We start from the raw sequence: 26,454 nt of genomic DNA, 5'->3' as shown, positions 1-26,454 counted from the left end.
CAGCAAACAAACTATTTTCTCCAACCCTCTCTGCACCAGTATTACGTCCAAAAAGCCAATGTACTGATGCCCTATCTAATTTTCAACCTCTGGCAAAATTCCATCAATCAAATCTCTTTACTCTCAAAGGCCCCATGTGTCTAGTTGGGGCCCAACAAGAGCGAAAGATCTGAATGAACCAATCTCAACTGAAAGTCAACGCCAAACACAGCCTGTGCTAGGTCCTTATTTTTACAAGGCACAGCCGTATTTTTCTATTAACTTCTCCATTAAGAGTTTTGAGGTCAGAAATCAAGCTTTAGAGGAAACAGACGCACAAATAACCACATGTCAACGAGTACCACATCTGCAGTGTAGAACAACTGCTTAAAAACTGATTGAACATTGGTTCTCGTTGTGGCTTTCCCAAACAGTTTCAGGTGTTTCTGTTGCTCCAATGCCAACGAAAAAGGCCTCATAGGGGCTTTCATAACAGCTCCGTCAAAACCAAATGGAATCACTGAGCAGACAGACCTGGTCTGATTTAAACATGTCCTTTGGCACTGTGGATAGCATGTCTGCTGCTCTGATTAGAAACAGTAAGCCAATAAGAACACACTATTTTGCACAAGAGCATCTGCCAACAAATATATATTAAAGTCTGGAATCTGCCTTTCAGCACTGAAGACGCAGCTCAGTGGTTTTGTTTTGCTTCTGGTACATTCAGGTTTTTATTACCAACCCACATCGCTCAGCTATTGTCTCAATGAAATGCGTATTTCCTGCTTTCCTCTATTACACACTCAAATCCTCCTGATAGAAGACACCCAGGAATGGGGGGGATAAAGCCATTCGGGATTCTTATCAGGGTATTCGAAAGGGGTTTGAATGTGGAGTGATTCACACAGGCAGGTCGGCTCATCCCTCACAGCTGCCCCTTTAAGTGAAACCTGCTGTTTTCCCCCCGTGTTTACTTTTGGCTGCCTCACTCTTCTTCATCGGGTTTCAGACTACAGGAAAGCTCTGAGCAAAAACAAAGGCTTTTTCAAAGGCAACCTCAGCAGGTTAAGATAAAATGTTTTTACTGTCCAATATGAAAAGCACCTGCTGCTAAATTAAGTGGGCTGGTTCAGGGTGAGGTACTGGAGGGTGCTTTCCCGTCACTGGCTTGGTTTTCTTTAAAGTGTAGAAGAGAGGGGGACCAAGAAAGGTACAATTAATCAGAAATTATTAATGTTAACTGAGATTACGAATATTAAAAAGTGCCAATTACAGCATTCCATTTTGTTCGACCCCTGCTTCTATTTGCAACATGTTTTAACAGCAATTTAATGAAAAGTTACATTAAATTGTATAAATTTGGGATTATTCCAATATTATTCCATACTAAATACCAGAATAAATGCTGTATATATAAATACAGCATATAAATACATATAAATACATATATACATATACATATATACATATATATATATATATATAGATATATATATATATATATATATATATGTATTTATATGTTGTATATGCTGTATTTTTTAAACACATAAATACACTGTTCAAAAATTTTTATTCTTTTATTTTTTGGGAGAGATCAATTCTTTTATTTACCAAGGATGCATAAATCGATCAAAAGTGAAGGTAAAGACTTTCAAAAATAGATTAAAAAAGTAAACTGTTATTTTAAAATTAAAAATAATATTTCACAATATTATTTGTATTATTATTATAATTATAATTATTATTTGTATTTTTAATCAAATAAATGCAGCCTTGGCAAAACCAAGAGACTTGTTTCAAAAAGCATAGAAAAATCTTAAACTTATACCTTTGAACAGTAATGTGTATACCAAAGTTATTTTATTTTATTTTTTTATTTATTTTATTTTTTTGCAGGGCAAAAAAAAGTGCATGTACATGATGAATTTTTTTTTAAGATATAGCTCTGCTCCAGTCATTTCCACAATGGGACAGCAGGCCATTCTAATTGCTTAGTAGCCTAGACAAAGAATATAAATTGCAGCTGCTCCACAAATAAAATTAAACCAACATAAATAAATTGTCATAATTATGCAGCCCTAGGACAAACAGAGCTGTGGAAGACGAATAAGCTAAAGACAGGTTGTTATCCCTTGCCTGCAATGGTATACAGACAGGAAAAAGGGAAATGTAACTGTGAGAAATGTCATCCCTGGCCTGCAGGAACATCAATGACAGAAGCAGGCACTTCCACATTTCCGCAGTCTCATCCAGATGGACGAACACTGCAAGCCAAGCAGATCAAGTTTAGGCTTCACAAGAGATGTTATGAAATTCGAGGTCCGGTTCTCTGGGTAGAGCTAGCAATGGAGAGCGAGCGTGAGAGATAAACAGATCTGCAAAATCACTTCATTTATTCCATACCTGGAAGCCTTGGATGTGGGCTAAGTACTCCAGCTGCTGGGAAGGCTGAATGGAGCCACAGGCCAAAGCAGGTGCTTTTCCCTTCAGGATCAGGGCCTCAGCGGTGGGCGACGTCCCGCTTAGCAGCAGCTCTCGTGCAATGGCTGCGGTGCTGCCCACCGACGGGGTGTAGAATGGCCCTGTGGACCCTTGACCAATGTCTTTGGGTGTCAGGTAGTTTCCAGGGGAACCGGGGACTCCCTTATTCCGGCTCGCTTCCATTTCTTGATACACATCTGGGGAGAGGTGAAGAATTCCTTTTTGGGCTATATAGGGATGGAAAAAGACACCCGGTCACTGCTTAGCTGTTTATACTGAATACCGAAAAGGTCATGAAATAAATGATGAAATAAATAGATTCATGTTAAATATTTATTTATTAATACAATTTATCATGTCCTTGCTGAAAAAAAAAAATCTCATTGTCCCCAAAGTGTGTGTGTGTGTGTGTGTGTGTGTGTGTATATATATAATATATATATATATATATATATATATATATATATATACTATATAATGAAAGACTTTTTTTTTTTACTCTCTGCACAACTCTGTATATATTGGACTGATTTTAATAACTTTAATGCACTTGAAGTGTGCACCAAACATACATTCCTATATGAATATACAAGTATTGGATGTTTTTTGTATTTTCCCCAGGAAAGACACATTAAACTGACAGTAAAGGCTGTAAAATTTCTAATCATCAAAAAATCCTGAAAAAATTCCCATTTCCATGAAAATATTACAGAACAAACATTTTCAAGAGTTATAATAAGAAGAAATGTTTGTTTAGCACCAAATCAGCATATTAGAATGACTTCCGTAGGATCGTGTAAAACTGAAGGCTGGAGTAATGGCTGCTTAAAATTGTAATAATATTTCATAATATTGCAGTTTTTACTGTATTTTTAATCAGATAAATGCAGCCTTGGTGAGCATAAGAGACAATTTTCCGAAACATAATTTTTTTTTACTGTTTTTGAATGGCTAAATAAGCTATTACTTTTCCTCATCTGACAGATGATAAAATAGTAGGGTTTTTCCCCAAAAGAGAAAGTGTGTATATTTCAAACATCTGTTGATATTGTCAAACATCTGTTAAAAGTAGTTTTGCCATTTTTTATGAGTAAATTACAGCATATAAATGACCTCAAAGCTGACAGACATGCACAAAAAGCACTTCACAGAAGCCAGTACAGAGTGACAGAGCAGCTGCAGCGAACGTCCTCATCTGTGCACAGATTCGGCTTCCTGTTTGCTTTTGCTGTCCTGAATGAAGATTCCAAAAGCAGCCGGATGTTCTCCACAATTTCTGACAACCCAGAACAAGCAACAACTGATTTAACTTAGTGTCTGGGCCATAAAACTGGTAAATATTATCCCAGAAAATTGTGAGAAATGTAAATAGGCAGCTCCTCTGAGCACTGCAGTATGTCGTTGACGCAACCCTTTAATTCACGGAGAGAGAATGTAAATGAAAACCAGCCATTGGAGTTCCCGTCGGCCATTTCAACAAGGTTGACCGGCAAATTAATTTTTTAAATCTCACACGACAACTCGCATTTCGCATTACACAAATCAGCATCCAGAGTCCGCATGAGAAAAATGCATACTTAAAATGGTATAAAACGAGAGGTGTGAGCCAAAATGACATCAATTGGGAATTACGACAAAAAGAAAAAACAATACCATCACCCCATCGGCACCCTCATTTCTCTTTCTTTTTCCCCTTCTCTCTCACTTCCCCCATTCCAACAGGTTCCACCCAGTATAATGGACTGAATTTGAGAATGGTGGGCTGGAGATTGGCCAGCTCATGGCCCAAGCTGTGATTTAAAACAGATAACACACAAGGCCCAACTGTAAATCAACACGATGAAGCAATGCTCCAAGACACTAAACACTAACACACTGACATATACGTACACACACGAGTAAAGCGCTATCTTATTCATACATTCAGTTTTCATGGAATCCTGCTCTACTTCTTCCATTTTTAACAAACAAACAGCCTCTTTTTCACGCGGACACTCACAAAAATCAGCAAGAAATTATTTATGGCCACTTTGCCGATGAAAAGCTGCTTTTCATCTGCAAATCTTGCGCTTTTTTGGGCTTCTCATTAGCTGTGGATGATCTTTTCTGGGACGCAACGCAACTCTGAGACCTCCCATACGTCTCTTAATCCATCCCTCCCGCCTCGTTTTTCATCCGTTAATTACGCCACACACAAATTATAACACATATGCCATGTATCTCTCTGGGATTTTACATTCAGAAGAAAGTATCGTGGGAATAAAGCTCAAACTTGTAGAATACCAGTGCAGGAAACTGATTAATAATTCCTGACATACTTGTCTTGTAGCATGTTACGTGAACCCTGAGACCATATGGTTGTGCCAGCTGTGACTCAGTGTGCAGTTTTGACTAAATTTACTTTTTATTTCAAAAGTCTTGCTCATCTTGTACCATTACACTTCTTGAAAGGGATCCAACCCTAGGCATTTAGCTCTATGTGTCACTTTGAAGACATTTAAGCAATAAGGAATGAGGGTACCGCAGGCACTTTTAAATATTTGAGGTTGATTTTTATTCAAATTAACAAACTTTTTTGGAAACATTTACCCATGTGCCTGAACCTATTAGAAATATGAAAATCCGTCATGAATAATACATAAAAAGTGGTGATAAACCATGTTAATATGTATTGTGTGAAATGTATTTATATACATTTTTACAAAGTTAAGATGAGAAAGTAAATAAAAACCAGCAGTTCGAACGTCTCGTCAAAGTCTGATTGGCAAAAATGCTACTGACATTGATTTTTTTTTAAATGTCACACGACAAGTCGCATTTCGCATTATGTAAATCATCATCCCAGGCTAACATGAGAAGAAATGTATACTTAAAATGGTAAAATGTGTGAGACAGAATTGGGAATTGACCAAAAGCACAAAACAATACCACAGTACCATTTATGCGGCATAATTTCCATCAAAACAAAACCAGCAAGTTTGACCCTAATTAAGTTCAAAAGTTTGTGTACTTGTTTAACAAAGTGAAAACAGTCTCAGCGATCAAGAGTTTGAGATGAAATATGAAGAAATTAATGAAAAATCAAGCTAAATGTCATTAGTAACCAGAGTATTATCAATGTAACTTTGTCAAATGATACCAAAAGTGTGCAAATATTGTACAGTTTTAATTAAGACACATAAAAAGCTAGAAAGAAATTAGCCGGCCATCTTATTACAAAAATCATTTCCACTATAAAATACAATTAAAGTCATCATTTGAGTTGGTGGTGGAAATGTCACTAGTGTAAATGATAAAAAAAAATTTAATTCTCCTGTGATGCATGTATTTACACTGCTGGACGACTAATAGTGAGAGTATTAAAAAACTGTGTTTTCAGAGAGTCCACAGGGCCAAAAAATGTGCATAGCTGAAGAAACACCCAAGAATGCAGAGCTAAGGATCAAAATCATTCCTCTTGCATAATCAAAATGCAGTTGAGATAAATCTGCACACTGCAGCGATGGACAAGGTATCATAAATCTGCTTTAGAGAGCCTGGTTCTGTGTTCACAAGGGTGGAAAGGAAAAACTTAGCTTGCAGGTCACTGACATGTACATCTGCTCTGAATTGAGTTTACACCCCTTAGAGCCATTGATTCTCTCCCTGGCAGATCTCAGGAACCGTAAATTAACCAGCATTATTCTGACATTAAAGACTCTACGGTTGAGAAAGTCTGTGAAGTCAATTAGGAGATAGACGGAGTCTAACAACACCAGTGCGATACAGCTGAGTTGGAGAATGGATCCTCTCCAGTACAGAGCAAAAGCCAAAAGAAAAAACAGATGAAGAGAGAGATGGATAATTGTGTTTTAACAGCAAATTTATGCATATACCTCCACAAATGCAGAATTTAAAAAATACTCAATATGGTATAAATTCCATAAATTGCGTAAAAATCAATTCAGCAGATGTCAATGACAACAGAAGCTTAAAGGAATATTCTGGATTCAAGTTAAAGAGATAGTTCACTCAACATGTATGAATTTATGTAGACCAGAAACTGCTTGGTTACTCACATTCTTCAAAATGTCTTTTTTAATGTTCAACAGAAGAAAGAAACTCATAATGGTTTGGAACAACTTGCGGGTAAGTACATTTTCAGCAAATTTTCATTTTTGGGTGAACTATTCTTTTAAGCAAAATCAACATTTGTGGCATAAGAGCACCCCCCCCCCCATATATATATATATATATTGACCGCTCTCTCATTTTTTCTTTGCAAAAAGCAAAAATCAAGGTTACATTGAAGCACTTACTATGAAGGACTCAAAAGCAAAAATGTGAATCTACTAAATTTACAAAAAAACAATTTTACAAAACTTTAAAGCTTATAAAGACAGACAACAGAGAGCCCATGTAAGGCATACATTATTTATAAAAAGTCTAAATGTACAGTTTGTCAAGCGGTTCAGGCTGAATTAACTGTAGAATGTTGGGGAAGAAAATAAACTGCTTGCCACAAGCTCTATAATAAAGGGTTTTTTTTTTTCCATCAGCCAAGGGCTTTCGTCAGCGTGTGTGCAAGTTCCAGGAATGTCACTACATAGCTGGGTCAAATATGTTCCAACATTAGACCATGAGTGACCTGATTTAGAGTTGATTTAGAAAAGCTGTTGTTTTCATAGATTCATCCAAAACAGTTGTCAAACAGTGCTTCAAATCAAGTAAGCAACAAAACTGCTTAATTACACAATGCATTCATTGAAAATGAACTGAAGGAAGCTGTATGCACAAAGATACTGGTCATTTCACTCTGCATTACCGTTCCTGCAACCTGCATGTCTGATTTAGCATTTGACAATGATTTCAATTGTTTGTTATCATGCGATTACATGTAATCCTCAACTCAAGTGCCATGTAGTACCAGAGCTGCATATTTCCATGGCAGAAAAACTAAAGACTGGTCCGGAAAAATTGAATCAGGACCCGATAAACGCCAGAGGCCAGGGGTGTAATAATGTCTGAAAGTTCACCACAACAACAACAACTCAGTCTGGCAAGACTGACGCAAAACAAAACTAGATCACTGCCATTATAATCACAATGCTGTTTACAGAGATGCTCAAATGACAGACGCTCTGTATGTCTTAATTCTGTTTGTTTTCTCCATCTGTCTAAAATGATTTTATTTACAAATCTCATATGTGTGAATTGACTGCTATGATTTTTATTCATTACACAACTTCTAACCACATCAAAGCAGCTTGTGATTGCATAAGACAGTGATATGAATTACTCTGGATGTTAAAATATATTTGCAAAGCTCATAAACAAAGACAGCGATGTGCTATGTTTGTTTGCGGGCAGGCTATGCAGGAAAATAGTCAGTTCTCAGTCATTTTTCATCTCTCAAAGTCAGAGCTGGGAATCATGGGCCAACGCTGTGAGAAATTGGGTCCTTCCTCGAAATCAGGTCTCCATCAATTTTCAGTTAATACCTATACCAAGCACACAGGCTGAAAAAGCTCATCACTTGAAAAATATTTATAGAATTGCTTACTATGTAGTGCATAATAAAACAAATAATAATAAATGAAAATTTTTAGGCCATCCAGTATGTAGATGATTTCTTCATCTGAAATTCAGCATTGCCTGATTTACTCACCAATGGATGCTCTACAGTGAATGGGTGCCATCAGAATGAGAGTTCAAACAGCTGATTCAAAAATTACAAGAAATCCACACAACTCCACATAATCCATCAAGACGGGTTTACCTTCAAACTGTTTCTGGCTCCATAAGTCCTCTATCCAGTAAAAACAAGTAATCTCGTCTGAATCAGGTGAGAAATATGCACAGAACAAGCAAACAAAAAAAGTCTAAATTAGTTCTAAACAAATTAGGTTACAAGTGATGAGAGGACAACAGGGGATGGGCTTTTTCACCGGAGGAAGTGGTATAATGAATTAGTGGATTTGATTCCTTCAAAAACACAGCTTTTTATTTGTGGATTATTTTGATTACTCTCATTCTGACGGCACCCATTCACTGCAGAGGACCCACTGGTGAGCAAGTGATGTAATGCTAAATTTCTCCAGATCGGTTCTGATGAACTAACTCATCCATATCTTGGATGGCCTGATGTAAATTTTTGGCAAATTTTCATTTCTGGGAGCACTATTCCTTAAATACATAAATCTCAAAAAAAAAAAAAAAAAGTAATTTAAAGGGGTCATATGACATACTAAAAATAACTTTATTTGGTTTAATGCAATGTGTTTATGCGGTTTACGGTTAAAAAAACACATTATTTTCTACTTACTGTACATTATTTTTGCTCCTCTATGCCCCACCTTTCTGAAACGCGTCGATTTCTACAAAGCTCATCGTTCTGAAAAGTGAGGTGCACACTGATTGGCCAGCTATCCAGTGTGTTGTGATTGGCCGAATGCCTCAAGTGTGTGACGGAAATGTTACGCCACTTACTGTGAAGCAACTTACAACTTAACCAATGATTTCTAGTTGTGTCCTCTTTTGGAAGGCCAAACAAAGCAGTTTCACTTTCACACACTTCCACCAAACAATGTGGTTCCTCAGAAATAGTTTTGGTTTCAACAAATTGGTTGCCGAGCAACACAAAAGTGTATGTTTGTAGTGTAATTTACAACAGCTTTGAACGCGGCTCAACTAATCAGAATCAAGGACTGGAACTATCAGTTTTATAATAGTACATAACCTAACTAAAACAGACATTAATGGTCATTATACCATAGTTCAATGATTTGCATCAATGTTATTTTGTAGGAATTGTAAACATGCGTTAAAGAGGGTCCCCATTAAAAGTTCTTTGACACAAAGGGATCATTTGAGGACCTTATTGAGACCTTATTTCTCAGAACTTCAGTCCTAAGAGACCCACAGAACCCTTAGCCAAGCATGGCATGAAAATGGATATGTTTGTGTGGCTGCAAACCCGTCTGGAAGACCACAGTTGTATCCTGGAAAAGTGTCTGGGTGGTTAATGTGTGAGCGAGTGTGTAATACTGTGGTCTCACAGACCCCCTGGGAAAGCACATAAGTCTGCGTTAATAGGAGGAATTCACAGGCTCTCCTTAGAAGCGAGTTTGTGATTGAGCCGACTCGGTTCCTTATTAATCAGTCAGATAGATTAAACGGCCCGGCATCACCTACACTGGGGAACACAGACGGAGAGAAACACTTACTGTTGGTCGTTGTTTCAGGAAAAGCAGGCCCCTTTGTCCATTCCAGCCTTTGTTGTCCATCTGTGGCCAATGTTAAGATAATAGAGGAGCGGGAAGAAATGGAGAGAGAGAAAAAGATGGCCGGTTTAGCAAACCCCTTTTTATGCGTGTCAGACAAGTCGCTTTCCCTTGTTTCCATTAGAAAGGGAGAACTGCTACCAAATTGAGACATCACAACATAAGCGTCACTAACTTGCAAAGACTAAGTAGATGGGAGATTTAAAGATTAAGGTTGTGCACACTGAAACAGGAAGCAGCATATTGATACAAACATATACATCCACATACTTGCTCATTAATCCCCCCCCCCCCCAATTACTTGTAGAAGTGATACCTACAAGTAATTTCCTAAATCTAAAATAACCACATCAAAAACAACAAATTATTTTTTTGTCATCAGTCATCCTAATAAAATTCACTTTTTTTAGTGGCATAAATAATATAAAAATCTAGATCGATTTTTCTTATTTAATTTATTTACTTTACTATGACACTTAGTTTGCTAAATGAGAGAGACATCTAATAGAAATGTTACCAAAATGTAAAAAAAAAAAAGACAATAGAAAGGAAGGTGTGAAACATTTTACCAAAAAGTTTTGTTTCCTTTTTGATGATCTGTTTCAAATATCCAGTTAAAAAAAAAAATAAAAAATACTAATAGTAATAATTATTGCTGTCATAATTGTAATTACAATAATTCTAAATCACTTTTTAGTAGTAAAAAATATAAAGTATAAATGTTTACTTAAATGATTTATTTTATTTCATTATATATTTATTTACTTATATAATTGTATTATACTGTTTATTTACATTTTTGTTTTTCTTATCTGAATTGTGTAAAATGTGTTCTAAAATTCTGAAATCGGAGTGAGACACTTAATATGCAACCTAAGCTTAATAGTTACTGAAAGTTGTAGTTTAAAAGTTTCAAAGCGGCTTGATTGAAACTGACCTTTTCCAGAGTGTTCTGTAATGGTGTAGATGCCTTGTAGCCCAGTTGAAGCAGCATGGCCTCAGCTGCATTGCGCTTGGCCACTTTCTTATTGGGACCAGTTCCTGTGGTCACCTCGGTACCTACTTTCACCTGTCAACAAACACACATACAGTTGTAGATGTTTAAAGCTTTCTAGATGGCCACCATTAATGTAAAATTGTAACTAAGTGACAATTAGTAGTACCAATGACTAAATGACATCAGAGTTAAATTAAATGGAATGTTTTTGCCTTTCCTACAGATAAAAAAACAGGATTGTTAATATAATAAACAACAATAATACATCTGAAGGTGAAAATGGTCTATATTGGCTATGAAACCACTTAAATAACCATAGAAAAGTCTGAATCTGGAAAACAATCAACGCCCAATCAGTAGTACTATATTGTCAAATAGTTTTAAAAGATAAATACATTTTGTTGTCAAACCATCTCTAAACCTAGACAACCATCTTTTCATATTTATTAGGAGCAAAGCAGCAGGTGGGGAGAGATGGTGTGGGCCAGAAAACAGACACGTATTGATGCCCACAGACCAGAGAGCGAACAATGTGGAAATTTTAGAAGCGACTGGGCAACACAAAGAAACACACACAAGCAGAGTCTAATGCGACAGTGAAAGGAGCATGGAGAATCAGTTAGAGGATGTGTTACCACACGCTCGGAGATGCTCGGAGTGCTTTAAAGCGAGGGATTATCGGACGGGAGACAGAGAAGGGAAACTTCTCCAACTTGGATGCTGCTTGATTCTTGTTTGTGTGTGTGGTAGCGCGGGATGGTAAGCCTCTGACGGATCATTCGGAATGAGACTCAACATGATTATTTTTTATTACTACAGTGTTCAGTGTACTATCTCTGCTGCTGAAAAGTTTCCCTCCCTTTGTTCAGCTCTACAATATCCATTCGACTCTACTCCAATACATCATGTCCTATGTTTACACAACTCCATTAACTCTGTACTACTTTACACCAGACTATTTTATTTAACTCTGAGTCTATTCCAATCCACCCTGATTATTCCCACTCAAAACAACTTACTATTATATACCAATCTACTCTATCCAGTCTACCACACTCAAACCATCCTACCCAGTCTACATAACCCCATTCAACTAAGTACTACATTATACAATACTATTTTTTTAACTCAGATCTGCTCTTATCTATCCAATCTATCTGTTATATAAAGCTCCAAATCACTCTACTTTATACAACTCTACACTCTATTCATCCTATCTAGTCTACAAAACTCTATTCAACTATGTACTACTCTTCATGATACTATTCTGAACTGCTCACATTTACCCTATCTATTCTACTGTACACTATATTCAACCTTACTCTATTCACTTCTACCCTACTCTATACAACTCTAAACTATACAAATGTATTTAAATTTGTATAAATCTACTGAATAAATGTACTCTATGTACTCTACTCAATCCATCCTATCTATTCTACCAAACTCTATTACTTCAACCTTACTCTACATACCTCTACACTACTCTATACAGTACATATCTACACCACTCTATACAACTCTAAACTGTACAGATTTACTAAATGGATTTTACTAAAGGGATTTACAAAAGGATGGATTGAGTAGAGTAAGTACTGTACATATATTACTCTACTAACTCTACTCAATCCATCCTTTCTATTCTAATTTTATTATTTAAACCTTACTCTATATCCCTCCACCCTACTCTATACTATACAAATTTACTCTATCCTGTTAACTATTCAATCCATCCTCTCTATTCTACCCTATTCTATAAGCCTTTACTTTATATAGCTCTACTGTACTCTGTAAAGCTCTACGCCATACACCTCTACTGTGTCCTATTTACGCTGCTTATCCATCCTATCTAGTCTACTAGGGTTTGGCGATGTCTACCAAATAGGCATCGGACGATGTCTACAGCGAAACATCACAACGGACGATGACATCAGGGGGTGATTTTCATCCATGTGCAGCCCAATTTTTTGACTGCGATCACGGTGAGTCAAAGTGAGTCAAGTACATTAGGTGATACTGCGCATGTGTCGAGCTCGTCCGTCCGCGCACATTCGCGGTTGAGTTTATCTTGAAAACTGTGTTGACACGGCTGTGAGCAAGACATAATGGAACGCAGAAAGTAAAGTATACCCAGGTCTTATGGAGCGAGGAGTAACATATGTCAGAGGATTAAAACTTTAAATTGAATCATTATTAGGCTATTTTTATTTTATTTTAACATATTTATTATCCAACGCCCATGATCTGAACCGCATATTCTAGCCTATTTAATCTATTTTAATTTAAATCATTTTTAATTTTGTTTCTGTTTTAGGTTCGTGTAAAACAAAACAAAGGGATAAAAACAATAGCAATAAATCAACATTTTGAATGTAATTTATATTGTGATCGGGAAAAATTTACTAAGTTACTAACAAGTTACTAAGTAATCAGAAAAAAAATTAATTTGAAGTAACTGAGCGGAAACTGAAAGCATTCATTGCGGGTCGCGGGGAATCACAATCTACACATCTCCAATCAACTATGTACTACTATGCACCATTTTATTCTATTTAACTCTAATCTGTTTTCATCTACCCTACTTTATACAACTCCTTTCTACTCTCTACCATGTTTACCATGTTTACTTCATAAACTCGCTACTACTCTACACAAATCTATTCTACCATATTTACTTTACCCTTTTATCTCTAATCCATAATAGTAAATACTACTATATTTGGTATATACTACCCTATCTTATCTACTCTATTCCATACAATTATATACAAATCTACCCTTTTAACACTATTCCATATTTCTCTACTCAATTCCAATCTATACTGTTCTATTTAACTCTAATCTATGGCACTCTATGCTTTTATACTACACTACATTACTCTACTTAATTCTATTCTATTCTGCTCAAATTTACTATGCTTCAAACTACTATATACTACACAATGTTCAACTAACAAGTGCAAGTCAACTAAGTTGAGTTCTGATCTTTGATCCAAAACTAGAGACCAAAAGCAGATCCAAGTTGGAGGCATTTCAAAACATATGTGGAAATCCAAGGTGATTTAGAGCCAATTGTGCTGGTATTTTTGCGTTTTTGTTCATAGGGACTAAGCACTGCTCTTATGGCTACAGGGGGTTCATTTTTACTGTATGAGGTAAAGTTTTTTCACTGGGCAGCCAGCAGTGTAGTTATTGTTGTTTTAATGACCTGTAATAAACCAGTGGACACCAGCCAGTGTGCTAAGAGCAAATGTGTGATGCAGTGAACAATCAGAAAAAGATGGGTTTATTTTTTTTTGTACATTTATATCCAAGCCAATAATCAACTTTCATGCAAACCTGGGATTTGCATACATTCATGCAAGAGGCCAAGGGCATAAATTCACATGCATGTTGAGCTAGGCAGAGGATTTTGCAAGTTATATTTTTAAGCTTTGAAATGTGCTTGGGCCTACATAGGAAAATTACTGTTGACACCTACAGTAAATGATCTAAATTAAGACTAAATTATCCATTAACTTCTGCAATGAGAGGACATTTCCAAGAGTGGACAAGCAAGTATGTGTGTGCGCATCTCAAAAGAGTCTCTGTCTGACTTTGACAGAGCTGAAGGTCAGTGGTAATCAGAGCCGGAGGAGGTGACAGTTTTTCTGATTAAGACAGATTGCACAGTGGGAGGTTATCAGTGTTTGTGCAGGACTCATCCGTCCTTCACTCCCCCTCTCGGCCTCAACATTTTTCTTTTACTTTACACCTCCTGATTCCCTTTCTTATTAAATTTACCTGCATGATGAATTCTCTCCGGCGAGGCATTCCTCTCTCTGAAAGCAGCATATATTCAGGCTCCTTCTCCTTTTTGGCCTGTTGAATCTGAGCCAGTCTGCTAATAGGGTTCATGCCCTGTCCATACTCTGGTCCTGTCTGAAAGAGAAATTGAGAACGAAAAAGCAAATGAGAACAAGGATGAGAGATACAGATAAAGCAGCAGAGGGACAGATGGATGGCTGGTTAATGTTCACGTCAGTAACCCTGTCAGGAGGATGACAAAAGAGTGAATGAGTGTGTGTGAATGAGTGACTGACTGAGTGAGCGAATAAATTTGGATCGGGTCTGTCAAACCCCAAAATTACAAAGATTTTCAAAGAATATAACATTAATCTCAATCTGTTTATCACAACAAAACAAAAACAAAAACAAAAAACTATGGTATGGCTCCAGAAGATTTAGAATATAATATGTGTGTGTGTATGTGTGTGTGTGTGTGTGTGTGTGTGTGTATAGTGGACCAACAATTTCCAAAATTTCAAGGTCACTGAAGCACAGAATAAAAACTTAAATTAGATATTTGAAAAAGAACTCTGATAAAAATTAGAGAAAACTTACAGATACCTCCAAGTTATTGGTTATAATCTGGCACCTGGGGCTAATTTCCTTAATTATATGACAAACCCTATTTAACAATTTTCACTGAGACTGCAAAATGGTGGCCCACTCTATGGTGAATGAAAGCCTGTGACAGGAGGTTGTCCATATGAAGGCTAAAGGGATGACCCTTTTAGCCATTGCAAGAGAAGTTGGTCGTTCCAAATCTGTGATTTCTCAAATATTGCAGCTTTACAATGACTAATTCAAGTCCCCCAAAAAGGCTGGTCGTCCATGTGAAACAAATGCATGAAAGGACAGGATAATGTGGAGACTCTCAATGGGGAACTGGTTCAGCACTGCAGCTGGAATTGCTCGCCAGTTCAGCAATGAACAGGGTAGGATCTGTCTCGGTACGTTTAAGAGAAGGCGGACTGAAAGCGCACTCTGCAGTGACCAAACCTCACATCAGCAGAGAGAATCAAAAGTCTAGGCTCATCTTTGCTGAGGAGCATGTTGTGTGGAGATTGGAGAACTGGTCCAAAGTTAACTTTAGTGATGAGAGCAAGTTTAATTTATTTGGGTATTGTTTGGCATCAAACTGGGGAAAGACTGAAGCCCAAGTGCATAAAGAAGTCAGTGAAAGGTAAAGGAGGAAGTGTCATGGCTTGGTGGATGTTTTCTGCAGCAGGAGTTGGGCCTCTTCTACAGCTACATGGCAGGGTGAACGCAAATATTTATCAGAATCTCCTACAGCAACATGCGGTTCCTTCACTGCAAGCATCTCCCAATCAGCCTGCAATTTTCATGCAAGACAATGCCCCTGTCACACTGCAAATCAGGTAAAGCAGTTCCTTGAAGCCAAGAACATTGAAATAATGAAATGGTTGGCCCAGATTCCTGATCTAAACCCAATTGAAAATCTCTGGATAATCCTTGGTAACAAATTTATGACTAAGAAACAGTTACCAAACTATGGAAGAGACTGGAAGGAAAGTGTCCCAAGATCATATCAGCGCATTATGAGAAACTAGTGATGTCCAGCGGTTGCAGATGTGCTGAAGTCACTCAAAGCAAAGGCCTCTACACTTCCTACTAATTTCAGACAGCTGTAACCCTCCAAAATTTTAGTTGTAATCATCTCTTGTGCTACAGTTGTTATTATTCTAATTCTGATCACTGTGGTTTCCACAAAATAAAGTTTTTTTTTTTTTTTTTTTTTTTTTAAATGCCTTGGTTCAACTGCTGCTTCTGTCTCTTTTTTTCTTGACAAGAATTGTGTTTATTTAAATGCAGAACGTCTTTATGACCACATCAAGCGGGAGATTCAGTGCCAGCTGTTAAGTCAAACAAGCATGGAAAAGGTACAGGTGACAAGGGAACTTCAGTAGAACGACAGTGAACTGCGGTCAGATGAGACGTCGTCAGGCCACATATCAGCAAAAACTATTTTTACAGTCATGTCACTATACTGTGCTCATAGCATGTGCTCTTCAATTGCACACACAAATGTGGCGGTGCGCGCATTAAAACCGTGCATGTATGCAAGTATTGGTTATATATGAGTCACATTTAAGAACATGTCTTTGAAATGCAAGAGGTTTTCAAAACTGTCCTGGAGCACCCCAGCACCTTCATCTAACACACCCGATTCAACTCGTCATTAGTAGGGACTCTAAGACCTGAAGCTTGCTAGAAAAAGTAAAGAGGTGTGAGAAAATACGATGCGTGTCAGATCTTTGTCATGTTCAGCTGTGGCAGCTCTTAAAGCAGCCAAAATAACCTAATAATAAGTTAATCAAAGAACAAAAGAAAAAAAAGAGGAAATCAATAACTTTTGTAGCTTTAAGGATTCATCTATATTTAATTTAGAATTTATTGTTTGGTCATTTTATTCAATTTCTGTATATTCCTACTTGCTGAAGGGCACAGGTAGCTAAATATGAAATTTATTATAATGGATTTATGTGAAGATTGTTTTAAGTTCACTTAAATTAGAAAATGTTATTTTTTGAGGTCTAATAAATATTAAAATTGATAGCTCTCAATTAAGCAAAGCAGCACAACTGTTTCCAATATTGATAATATTGATATAAGAAATGTTTCTTAAGCACCAAATCAGCATATTAGAATGATTTCTGAAGGATCATGTGACACAAGACTCGCGTAATGGCTGCTGAATATTTAGCTTTGTTATTTCAGGAATAAATTACATTTAAAGTATATTCAAATAGAAAACTGTTGTTTTAAATAGCAAGAATATTAAATTGGAATAATCACAATATTACTTTATTTTTTAACTTATAAAAAGTATATTGATGAGAAATTGAGCAATATGCAATCACTGGTTGTTGGTACAGAAGTTTTTTTATTTTTAAAATAAGTACAAAAAGGCAGCCTTTATTTTTGCAATTACTTTTGATGCTGCTTGTAGCAAAGAACTTACACAGTTTACATTTAGACTTCCCAAAATACATCCCATAATAATGCATAGAATTCTAGTGAACTAAAACATTGATATTCACCATCTGTTGATCCAAGATGGCGCCTGTGTATTTGGCTAGCCGTCTGTCGCTCTTGTGTTTGCTTGTCTGGTTGTCTGCTCTGTATTTAAACTGCTAAATGCTTTTAATCTACGACCGTCAAGCACTGGATATCTGCAACTCTGTTGCGAACACATTCACCAACTCTTACACTTTAGATGTGGACTGCTCCTTTAACAATATGAATGAGTCGGATACATCGTGAAGCTGAAAGCTCATCTGTGGGCTGGCTCTACTACCTGGCGGCCGCTGGATTTGGCCCACCGGTGACTTCTTCCTTTTCTCCCCCTGTACCCGAGTCCTGTTTCTCGTGCCGGTCTCCTCCGAATCGTCCTCGGCTCCCTACGACGGGGAGTAACTCACAGAAATCTGCACTCGCTGAAAAGACCGTCCTCATCTTCTGTTATTATTTCTTCACCATAGATGGCATTATTAAATGCCCGTTCCTTGGTGAATAAGACCTTCTTATTAAATGACTTTTACTCATCTTACAACCTAGATTTTATGTTTATCACGGAATCCTGGATAAAGGTTGGTGATCTAACTCCGTTTTCTGATCTGATCCCTGCTGATTGTACATTTTTTAACTCTCCTCATCCGAGTGGACATAGGGGTGGGATAGTAACAATTTTAAAGAACTCTATCGATTGGATAGACACGCTGCACGCTGTCGATTGGTCCCTGTAATGGCCTTTTCCAGCTTTGAAGCTCCGTTTCTTCACTTAGACTGGAATGGTCCTGTATGTCTAGGGGTGATTTACCATCCTCCTCACTCTACTAAGGATTTTATACAGCATTTCACTGAACTGATCGGCAATATTGCCACAAATTACGATCACTTTCTATTGTTGGGGCGACTTTAATATCCATGTCTGCTGTCCGTCTAACCCCTTATCACATGACTTTCTTAATCTTATTGATGCTTTTAATCTATCCCAGTGGATCAATGTCTCTACTCATATTCAGGGACATATATAAGTATAAGCCATGAGCTAGAAAGTTTATGCATTTTTAGATCCTCACGGGCACGGAACCTAGGTATTCTAGTTGACCAGCATTTAAAATTTGATAAACTTATAAAAACCTTTGTTTTCCTTGTATTGACTACTGTGATATGGTCATTTTAAATGGGTGGTTTTAAATTTTTGTCTGGTCTGTTTTCTGTGTATTTGGTAAAATTCTTGCTCATCTGTAAAGCACTTTGGTCAGTCTGGTGGCTGTTGTAAATGTGCGATACAAATAAAATTGAACTTGAACTTGATATAATGTTCCAGGTACCAGCCACCACTCTGGAATCCTCTGGAATCCTATTGGATCTGCTTCTAAATCAACCCACCTTTAATATAGTCTTGGGCCGCTTCTTGTAATGCACTTTGGGTTTCTCCACAACAGGAAGGACTGGCAGTTTCTTCAGTTCCTGTAGGATGGAGAGGGCCGCTCTCTTTTTGGAGAGTTTCTTGCTATTCCCCTCACCCTCGGCTGAGAACTCTCCCACCGTCACACGTGTGAGGAAGCTCTTCATGTGCGGGGGTCCGCTCTCCTTCAGCACCTGAGGGGCATGTAATGAACACGTTACACAAGAGAACACACATGCATGCAGGAGTAGGAACAGCAGTCATTCCAGTCACGCTCCCTTTCTCTCTACCCCTTAGGCCATGTCTGCTGCACGCTCTCTTCCTTCTGCCCTTTACCACCTTCTTTCTCAACAATGGAAATGGGAATACTGCTAATTAGACTCACTACACTCGAACTGTCCATTTTAACAACTGGATCAATAACTCATATGGGGAGAGAGACCACTGGAACTTGGGAGACTGCACCTGGTTATTAAACACACACACGGAGTATGAATATATGAATATGAATATACATGAATATGCATATAAATCACAGCACAGTTCACGCATATTAATTCAGCATTTTAAGCTTGTTCATAAGAATAGTTGCTTTTCTTTATGCAAGACAAAAACATTTTATTTTATGTAATTTTAACATAATGTTATCAGATCTTAACTGGTAACACTTCAGTTTAGGGACCAATTCTCATTATTAACTACTTGCTTATTAGCATGCCTATTACTAGCATACTGGCTGTTTATTAGTACTTATAAAGAACATATAAATGTTATAGTTAATAGTTAGTTCATAGTGAGAATTGATCACATAAGAGATAAAAAAAACGGCAATTAGGAAAGTTGCCTTGACTAAAACAATTAAAACTGAAATAAAAATAAATTAAAGCTAAATAGAAATATTAAAAAGCAAAGACTAATAAAAATTATGAAAGCATGTAACACAACTACTAAAACTAAAATGAAGGACTAAAATTACAAAAACAAATAAAATAAAGTTAAATAAATATTAAAAACAAAGACAAATAGCAAAAGAATATAACAAAATTACTAAAACACAAATTAGAATTAACTGAAAGTATTAATTAAAATATAGAGTATTATATACATAAAAAAAATTATTATTATTATTTTTATTTTTTTGGCTGACCAATCAGAGGTGATTTTATTCACTTAAACTGCATCGTTGTGTGTCTGTATTTTGCACTGACTGGTCACGCTCTATTCTACTACTACTATCCATTTCTCACTGTCGTGAGAAACCGAAATTTAATGTAATGCACATGTAATCATATTTACTTCCTGTGACATCATCAAGACAGCCAACAGAACAGGTGAGCTGCTCTGAGCTCTTTAAGAGCAACACTGGGGGGATCGAGTTTCACACAGACGCACACACACAGCTGAGGGTGGGCCTCTGTGTGCTCAGTCAGAACTGAAAGTTATCCGTCTCCAGAGACTCCCTCCTCACATCCTCTCTTCACACACATGACAATTCTGGCATTCATTCAAACACGTGACAGTCCAGTGAAGCAGGCTCAGCTGAGAGAAGCCATATCCCCATATAAAAATAATGAAGATTATCACGCCTGATTCAAGTACAGTGGCAAACTTAAAGGCTTACATAAATAAAGCCTAGAGGCCCATGTCAATTCAAACATGCAACACCTTAAAAATGTAGATCATCCAAATATTAACCATTGGATGGTGTTCCAAACTTGTATGCCTTTATTTGCAACTCAAAAGTGGAATATTTATGTCTTTGAACAAGTCTTTGAAAAGTCTTTTCTGAGAGAACTCTCTCTTTAAAGGGGTCATATGACGTTGCTAAAAATAACATTATTTTGTGCATTTGGTGTAATGCAATGTGTTTATGCAGTTTAAGGTTAAAAAAAAAACATTTTCCACATACTGTACATTACTGTTGCTCCTCTATGCCCCGCCTTTCTGAAACGCATCGATTTTTACAAAGCTCATCATTCTGAAAAGCGAGGTGTACACTGATTGGCTGGCCAAATTCCTCAAGCGTGTGACGGAAATGTTACGCCCCTCACCATACTGTGATGCTGTGTGTCCCGGCTCGACAAGACAAAACCAATAAAACCCATTACAAATGAGGCATTTGTTGCATCCAGTGGGGACATAATTACGGATTATAATGACTTATACTGTCTTTTTACGTGTTGCGTTGCGTATCGCGCCGCATAAACATAAAACCATGACTGCATTTGTGATTGGAGAAATGACAAACAACAAGCGCTACTCTACACTGCTCAAAACTCACGTCTGAATCATCAGTGGCAAATTTTTTAAATATGTAAATGCACTTAGAGGCTGTGAGTCAGAAATGCCAGACTGTCCTTCCAAAGTCGGAATTACCCCACTTTATAGAAACAGACACCGGCATTGTAGGCTACTCTTCCAGGAAACAGTCCTTGTCCTCCATAAAATGCGTTGCACACATCTGAATATTTGGGTTGAACTGTTCTGGAACAGTGTTGTAGATACAACTTAACCACTGATTTCAGGTTGTGTCCTCTTTAGGAAGGCCAAACAAAGTAGTTTTGGTTTCACAACGAAAAACACAGGGTCTCCACAACATGGCGGCAGCAGCAACAGCGAGAATAAAAGTTACACCTTCTTTCTATATGTGAACATTTGGGCGGCGTTATGCAAATCTTCCCACATTGTAACATAGACATGTGGGGGCGTGTTAGAATGAGCCGTTTTAGGTAGGCGTGGTTGACTCTTAACGTTTATAAAGAATATCTCTTTGGATTTAAGACTTTAGTCTTTGCAACTACAGATCTGCTTTATGTACCAAGAGCTTGTAACACTCCAAAGAGAAAGGAAAAATTGAAATTGCATCATATGACCCATTTAAATCTCATGACAGTTGATATAAATGATTGGACACGTAGACAAACATCATTAATCTTCATCGGTAAGCTCCAGATCCTCAACAATCTGGGCTTTCATCTGAAGATGGCGAGGAACTGAGAAACAAAAGAGAGCTCTGTGCATTTCCCACACACTTGACAGAGCGGCATAACCCAATATTTACTAGGCCTTCATGTGGAATGCATTTGATCATCACACTTAGATGTTACATAAGAATTGAGAGAATTCCCCCGGGTGAGCCTCACTCTATAAAGAAGTGACGAAATTCTGCTACATTTCCCTCTTGGAAATATCAGCATGCCATTTTCAGCTCTCTTGCGAGGATGAGGTGTGGGAAGGAAGGAAAAGGACTGAAAGCTGCGAGTCCATCATTGAGGGAACTCCCACACGGTCTATTCCATGGGCCAAGAGTGGAGATGTAGCTTGGTTAAATCAAAACTGTACTCAGAGTCATTGATGATTATACAACTAACTCAATTCAGTTCTGAAGTCAGACGAGAAATTCCCAGAGAGAAAGAGATCAAGACTCCAATGAGATTTCAACTTCTCCTTGATGAGAAATTTCTTAGAGACTCAAATAAAAGGGAACTTTTTAATGTAGATTACCACTTCCTGAGTCCCAAAATGAGGCATAAAGATGATGTAATGCAGGGGTCTCCAAACTTTTTGTGAGTTAGGGCTCCCTGAAGGGACAAAATAGTCTCAAGGGCTACTTGTTTGATATACTCCATAATATATACACTCACCGGCCACTTTATTAGGTACACCTGTAAAATTTCTTGGTAACACGAACTGCTAATCAGCCAATCACATGGCAGCAACTCAATGCATTTAGGCATCTAAATGTGGTGAAGACGACTTGCTGAAGTTCAAACCGAGCATCAGAATGGGGAAGAAAGGGGATTTAAGTGACTTTGAACGTGGAACGGTTGTTGGTGCCAGACGGGCTGGTCTGAGTATTTCAAAAACTGCTGATCTACTGGGATTTTCACGCACAACCATCTCTAGGTTTTACAGAGAATGGTCTGAAAAATAGAAAATATCCAGTGAGCGGCAGTTGTGTGGACGAAAATGCCTTGTTGATGTCAGAGGTCAGAGGAGAATGGCCAGACTGGATAGAGATGATAGAAAGGCAACAGTAACTCAAATAACCACTCGTTATTACCAAGGTATGCAGAATACCATCTCTGAATGCACAACAGGTCGAACCCTGAAGCAGATGGGCTACAGCAGCAGAAGACCACACACAGGAAACGGAGGCAACAATTCGCACAGGCTCACCAAAATTGGACAATAGAAGATTGGAAAAACGTTGCCTGGTCTGATGAGTCTTGATTTCTGCTGTGACATTCAGATGGTAGGGACAGAATTTGGCATAAAGAACATGAAAGCATGGATCCATCTTGCCTTGTCTCAACGGTTCAGGCTGCTGGTGGTGGTGATGTAATGGTGTGGGGGATATTTTCTTGGCACACTTTGGGCCCCTTAGTACCAATTGAGCATCGTTTAAACGCCACAGCCTACCTGAATATTGTTGCTCACCATGTCCATCCCTTTATGACTACATTGTACCCATCTTCTGATGGCTACTTCCAGCAGGATAATGCACCATGTCACAAAGCTCAAATCATCTCAGACTGGTTTCTTGAACATGACAATGAGTTCACTTTACTCAAATGGCCTCCACAGTCACCAGTTCTCAATCCAATAGAGCAGCTTTTGGATGTGGTGGAACAGGAGATTCGCATCATGGATGTGTAGCCGACAAATATGCAGCAACTGCATGATGCTATCATGTCAATATGGACCAAAATCTCTGAGGAATGTTTCTAACACCTTGTTAAATCTATGCCACAAAGAATTAAGCCAGTTCTGAAGGCAAAAGGGGGTCCAACCCGGTACTAGCAAGGCGTGTGTGTGCGCGTATATATATATATATATATATATATATATATATATATATATATATATATATATATATATATATACACACACATTGACACTTTTTTTTTAAAAATATCTTAATATCTTGCCACTAATAGACATTAATGATTTCTCACAAGCATTTTACATTTTTTTAACAATCCAGGAAAATATTCCAGAAAAAAAAATACACACATCACAATAATTTTTTCCCCATCATACAATATTGATATTAATCATGATATTCACTTACCATTAATGGGGAAGGAAATGCTTTCCATGTTTGTTAGACCTTGAGAATGAAGGTAAACATAACTTTGTTCCCAATTAAATTCCACAGAGGAACTACGTTTTAATTTAGGGCCCTATAAAGCATTTTATTTTTCCCTATATTCTGTGTTTTCCATTTGATTTATTATGGATTCTGTGTTTTATAATTTAATACAAATGTATCATAAAAAATGTTCTCTAGTGAAATGAATTAATAAAACTAACAATTTAATCAATCTTTTAAAATGTAATCAAATGAAAATCAATTCAAAACAAAACATTGCATTTTCATTTTATCAGATAAGATGCTGCACAACAGAACTGTATAAATTAATAATAATAATAAATAACTTGGTTGTTTGATATTCCCTAAAAATAACAATATTATCATTATTATTGCTTTGAGAATTGTATTTTAGTGTCATTATTTCAAGTTAAACCAGAATTTTATTTTGACGGGTTGTCGTGAAGGTCTTTCAGTTTTAGTTTTAGTTTCAGTGTGTATTAGACACACTGAAATTAATTTTTCTCAATTGAAACTGCAAAAAGCTGGTGAAGTGACTCTCCGAGCATCTATGGAGATGAAGTTCATGTGTTCATGTCCTCATATATTGAGACACACTGCGAGTCACGTGTGTTTGAGTTTGTGTATCAGACAAAACTATTTCATGAATTCACACAGACACAGAACATGCAGACTTATTAGCGACATGCACTGACTTGCTGCTGTAACATTTATATATGTTGTGTGATAGGATGTTAGATTAATCCATATTGAGTAAAAATGTCCAGAACTTATCATCATTAACATAAATTTGATCATAGTCTCAATGTGATATCATTTATTGACCGGTGCTAATTCAGACTATTTATAGAACGAGCTTGGCAGATGACTCAGAGACTCCATGCGGGCACCACGTTGGTGACCCCTGATGTAATGCAATCTATTTTGTTGAACAATGGAAGAATTGGAAACCCTTCTTATTGTCTGCTGCAAATCTGTTGCAAATTACACAGTTACTGTGACTTACTTTCTTCTGTGAAACACAAAAGAAGATATTTTGAAAAATATCTCAGTGCTTTTTATCCATACAGTGAAAGTCAATGGGGTCCAACATTTTGGACCCCATTGACTTTCATTATATGGACAAAAATAGTTGAAACATTCTTCAAAATATCTTCCTGCAGAAGAAAGTAAGTCAAACAGATTTGGATTGACATGAAGGTGTGTAAAAGATGACAAAATATACATTTTTGGGTGAATTATCCCGTTTATATCTTTAGATCATTCTTATTTTGTGCTAGTCTAATAGAGGTTGCCGGTTAGGGCAAGCTGTAGTTACTTTACCAACTACACCAACAACAAGTCAAAACGGGCTTGGTAACTCTTGAGCTGGCCTCCTGACACAGTTTCCATGGCAGCTAAAACACTGAGGTAGGTAGGCGGCAGTTCCAGCCGGTGAATGAGTCTCTCATCGATTAAACAAGGACTGTGAGGAGGTCTTGGCACCGGGGCCTGACTCCCTCCATGGCGGCAGACGAGGTTGTGATGTCTGCAACAGATGATATGGCATCCTCAGGCAGTGACGGGGTTTCAGCAAGTGTTTGATTCTTGTGTCTGACGGTGGCCAGTTCCTCTGTCTGCTCTCTGTCTCGCATGGCTGGCAATGGAGATCAAGTTGTAGGAGAGAATCGCTGGTACCAGCCCAGGGTGGGACAATGGCAAGAACTGATATAATGAAGAATAGCTCTTTTGTATGGATTGTTGATGTGCATTCCCCGAGGGAAGGTACTTACTGTATGTACAAGATGAGTGGTTCTTTGCACGAGTTTCCACTCTTGAACCTCTGTGAGGCGTCATCCATGACAAGAAACTGTGATTAATGTATTTGTTCTTTGAAGTTGGCATCTGTTTGATATCGTTTGACACTGACAAGAAGGTGAGAGTGGTCCTTGATTTCATAAGAGAACAGGTGAGACACTGTTCTGGTTGACCTAAAAGGAGTAGTTCACCCAAAAATAAAGCTTCTGTCACCATTTAATCACCCTAATGTCATTCCAAACCAGACTTTGTTTCTTCATTGGAACATAAAAGAAGATATTTTCAACTGTTCCTTTAAGGGCAGCACAATTAATCATAATAAAACTGAAATCATGATATATCTTAATGCGATTACCAAACCACAAAGGCAGAAATGTAATTAAACCTATGCACTGCATGTTTCAGAGCAAAGCACGGCACTGTGTTCATTTACACACAAGCAGCTCACGCATGCTGCTTCACAAAAACGTTTTTTTTTTTTTTTTTTTCTTTGTAAAAACATTTTGCCGTTTTTTTTACAGTGAAATAAAACAGTAATATTCCAAAAGTAATATTAATA

The 26,454-nt window shown here is 37.4% G+C and overlaps 1 protein-coding gene across 1 annotated transcript in view; it reads right to left on the bottom strand.

Moving 5' to 3' along the window:
• The window catches only part of LOC109050217 (double-stranded RNA-binding protein Staufen homolog 2), a 107,292-nt gene that overhangs the window by 43,769 nt on the left and 37,069 nt on the right, over positions 1–26,454 (bottom strand). Inside the window, 6 exon segments of the mRNA XM_042714207.1 lie at positions 2,386–2,690; positions 9,669–9,693; positions 9,696–9,728; positions 10,663–10,794; positions 14,506–14,643; positions 18,964–19,176. Coding sequence (XP_042570141.1) covers positions 2,386–2,690; positions 9,669–9,693; positions 9,696–9,728; positions 10,663–10,794; positions 14,506–14,643; positions 18,964–19,176 — 846 coding nt within the window.

Source organism: Cyprinus carpio, chromosome A24 (assembly GCF_018340385.1).
Source record: "Cyprinus carpio isolate SPL01 chromosome A24, ASM1834038v1, whole genome shotgun sequence".
Lineage (NCBI taxonomy): Eukaryota > Metazoa > Chordata > Actinopteri > Cypriniformes > Cyprinidae > Cyprinus > Cyprinus carpio.
The sequence above is the reverse complement of the archived record's forward strand: the minus strand, read 5'-3'. Positions and strand labels throughout refer to the sequence as shown.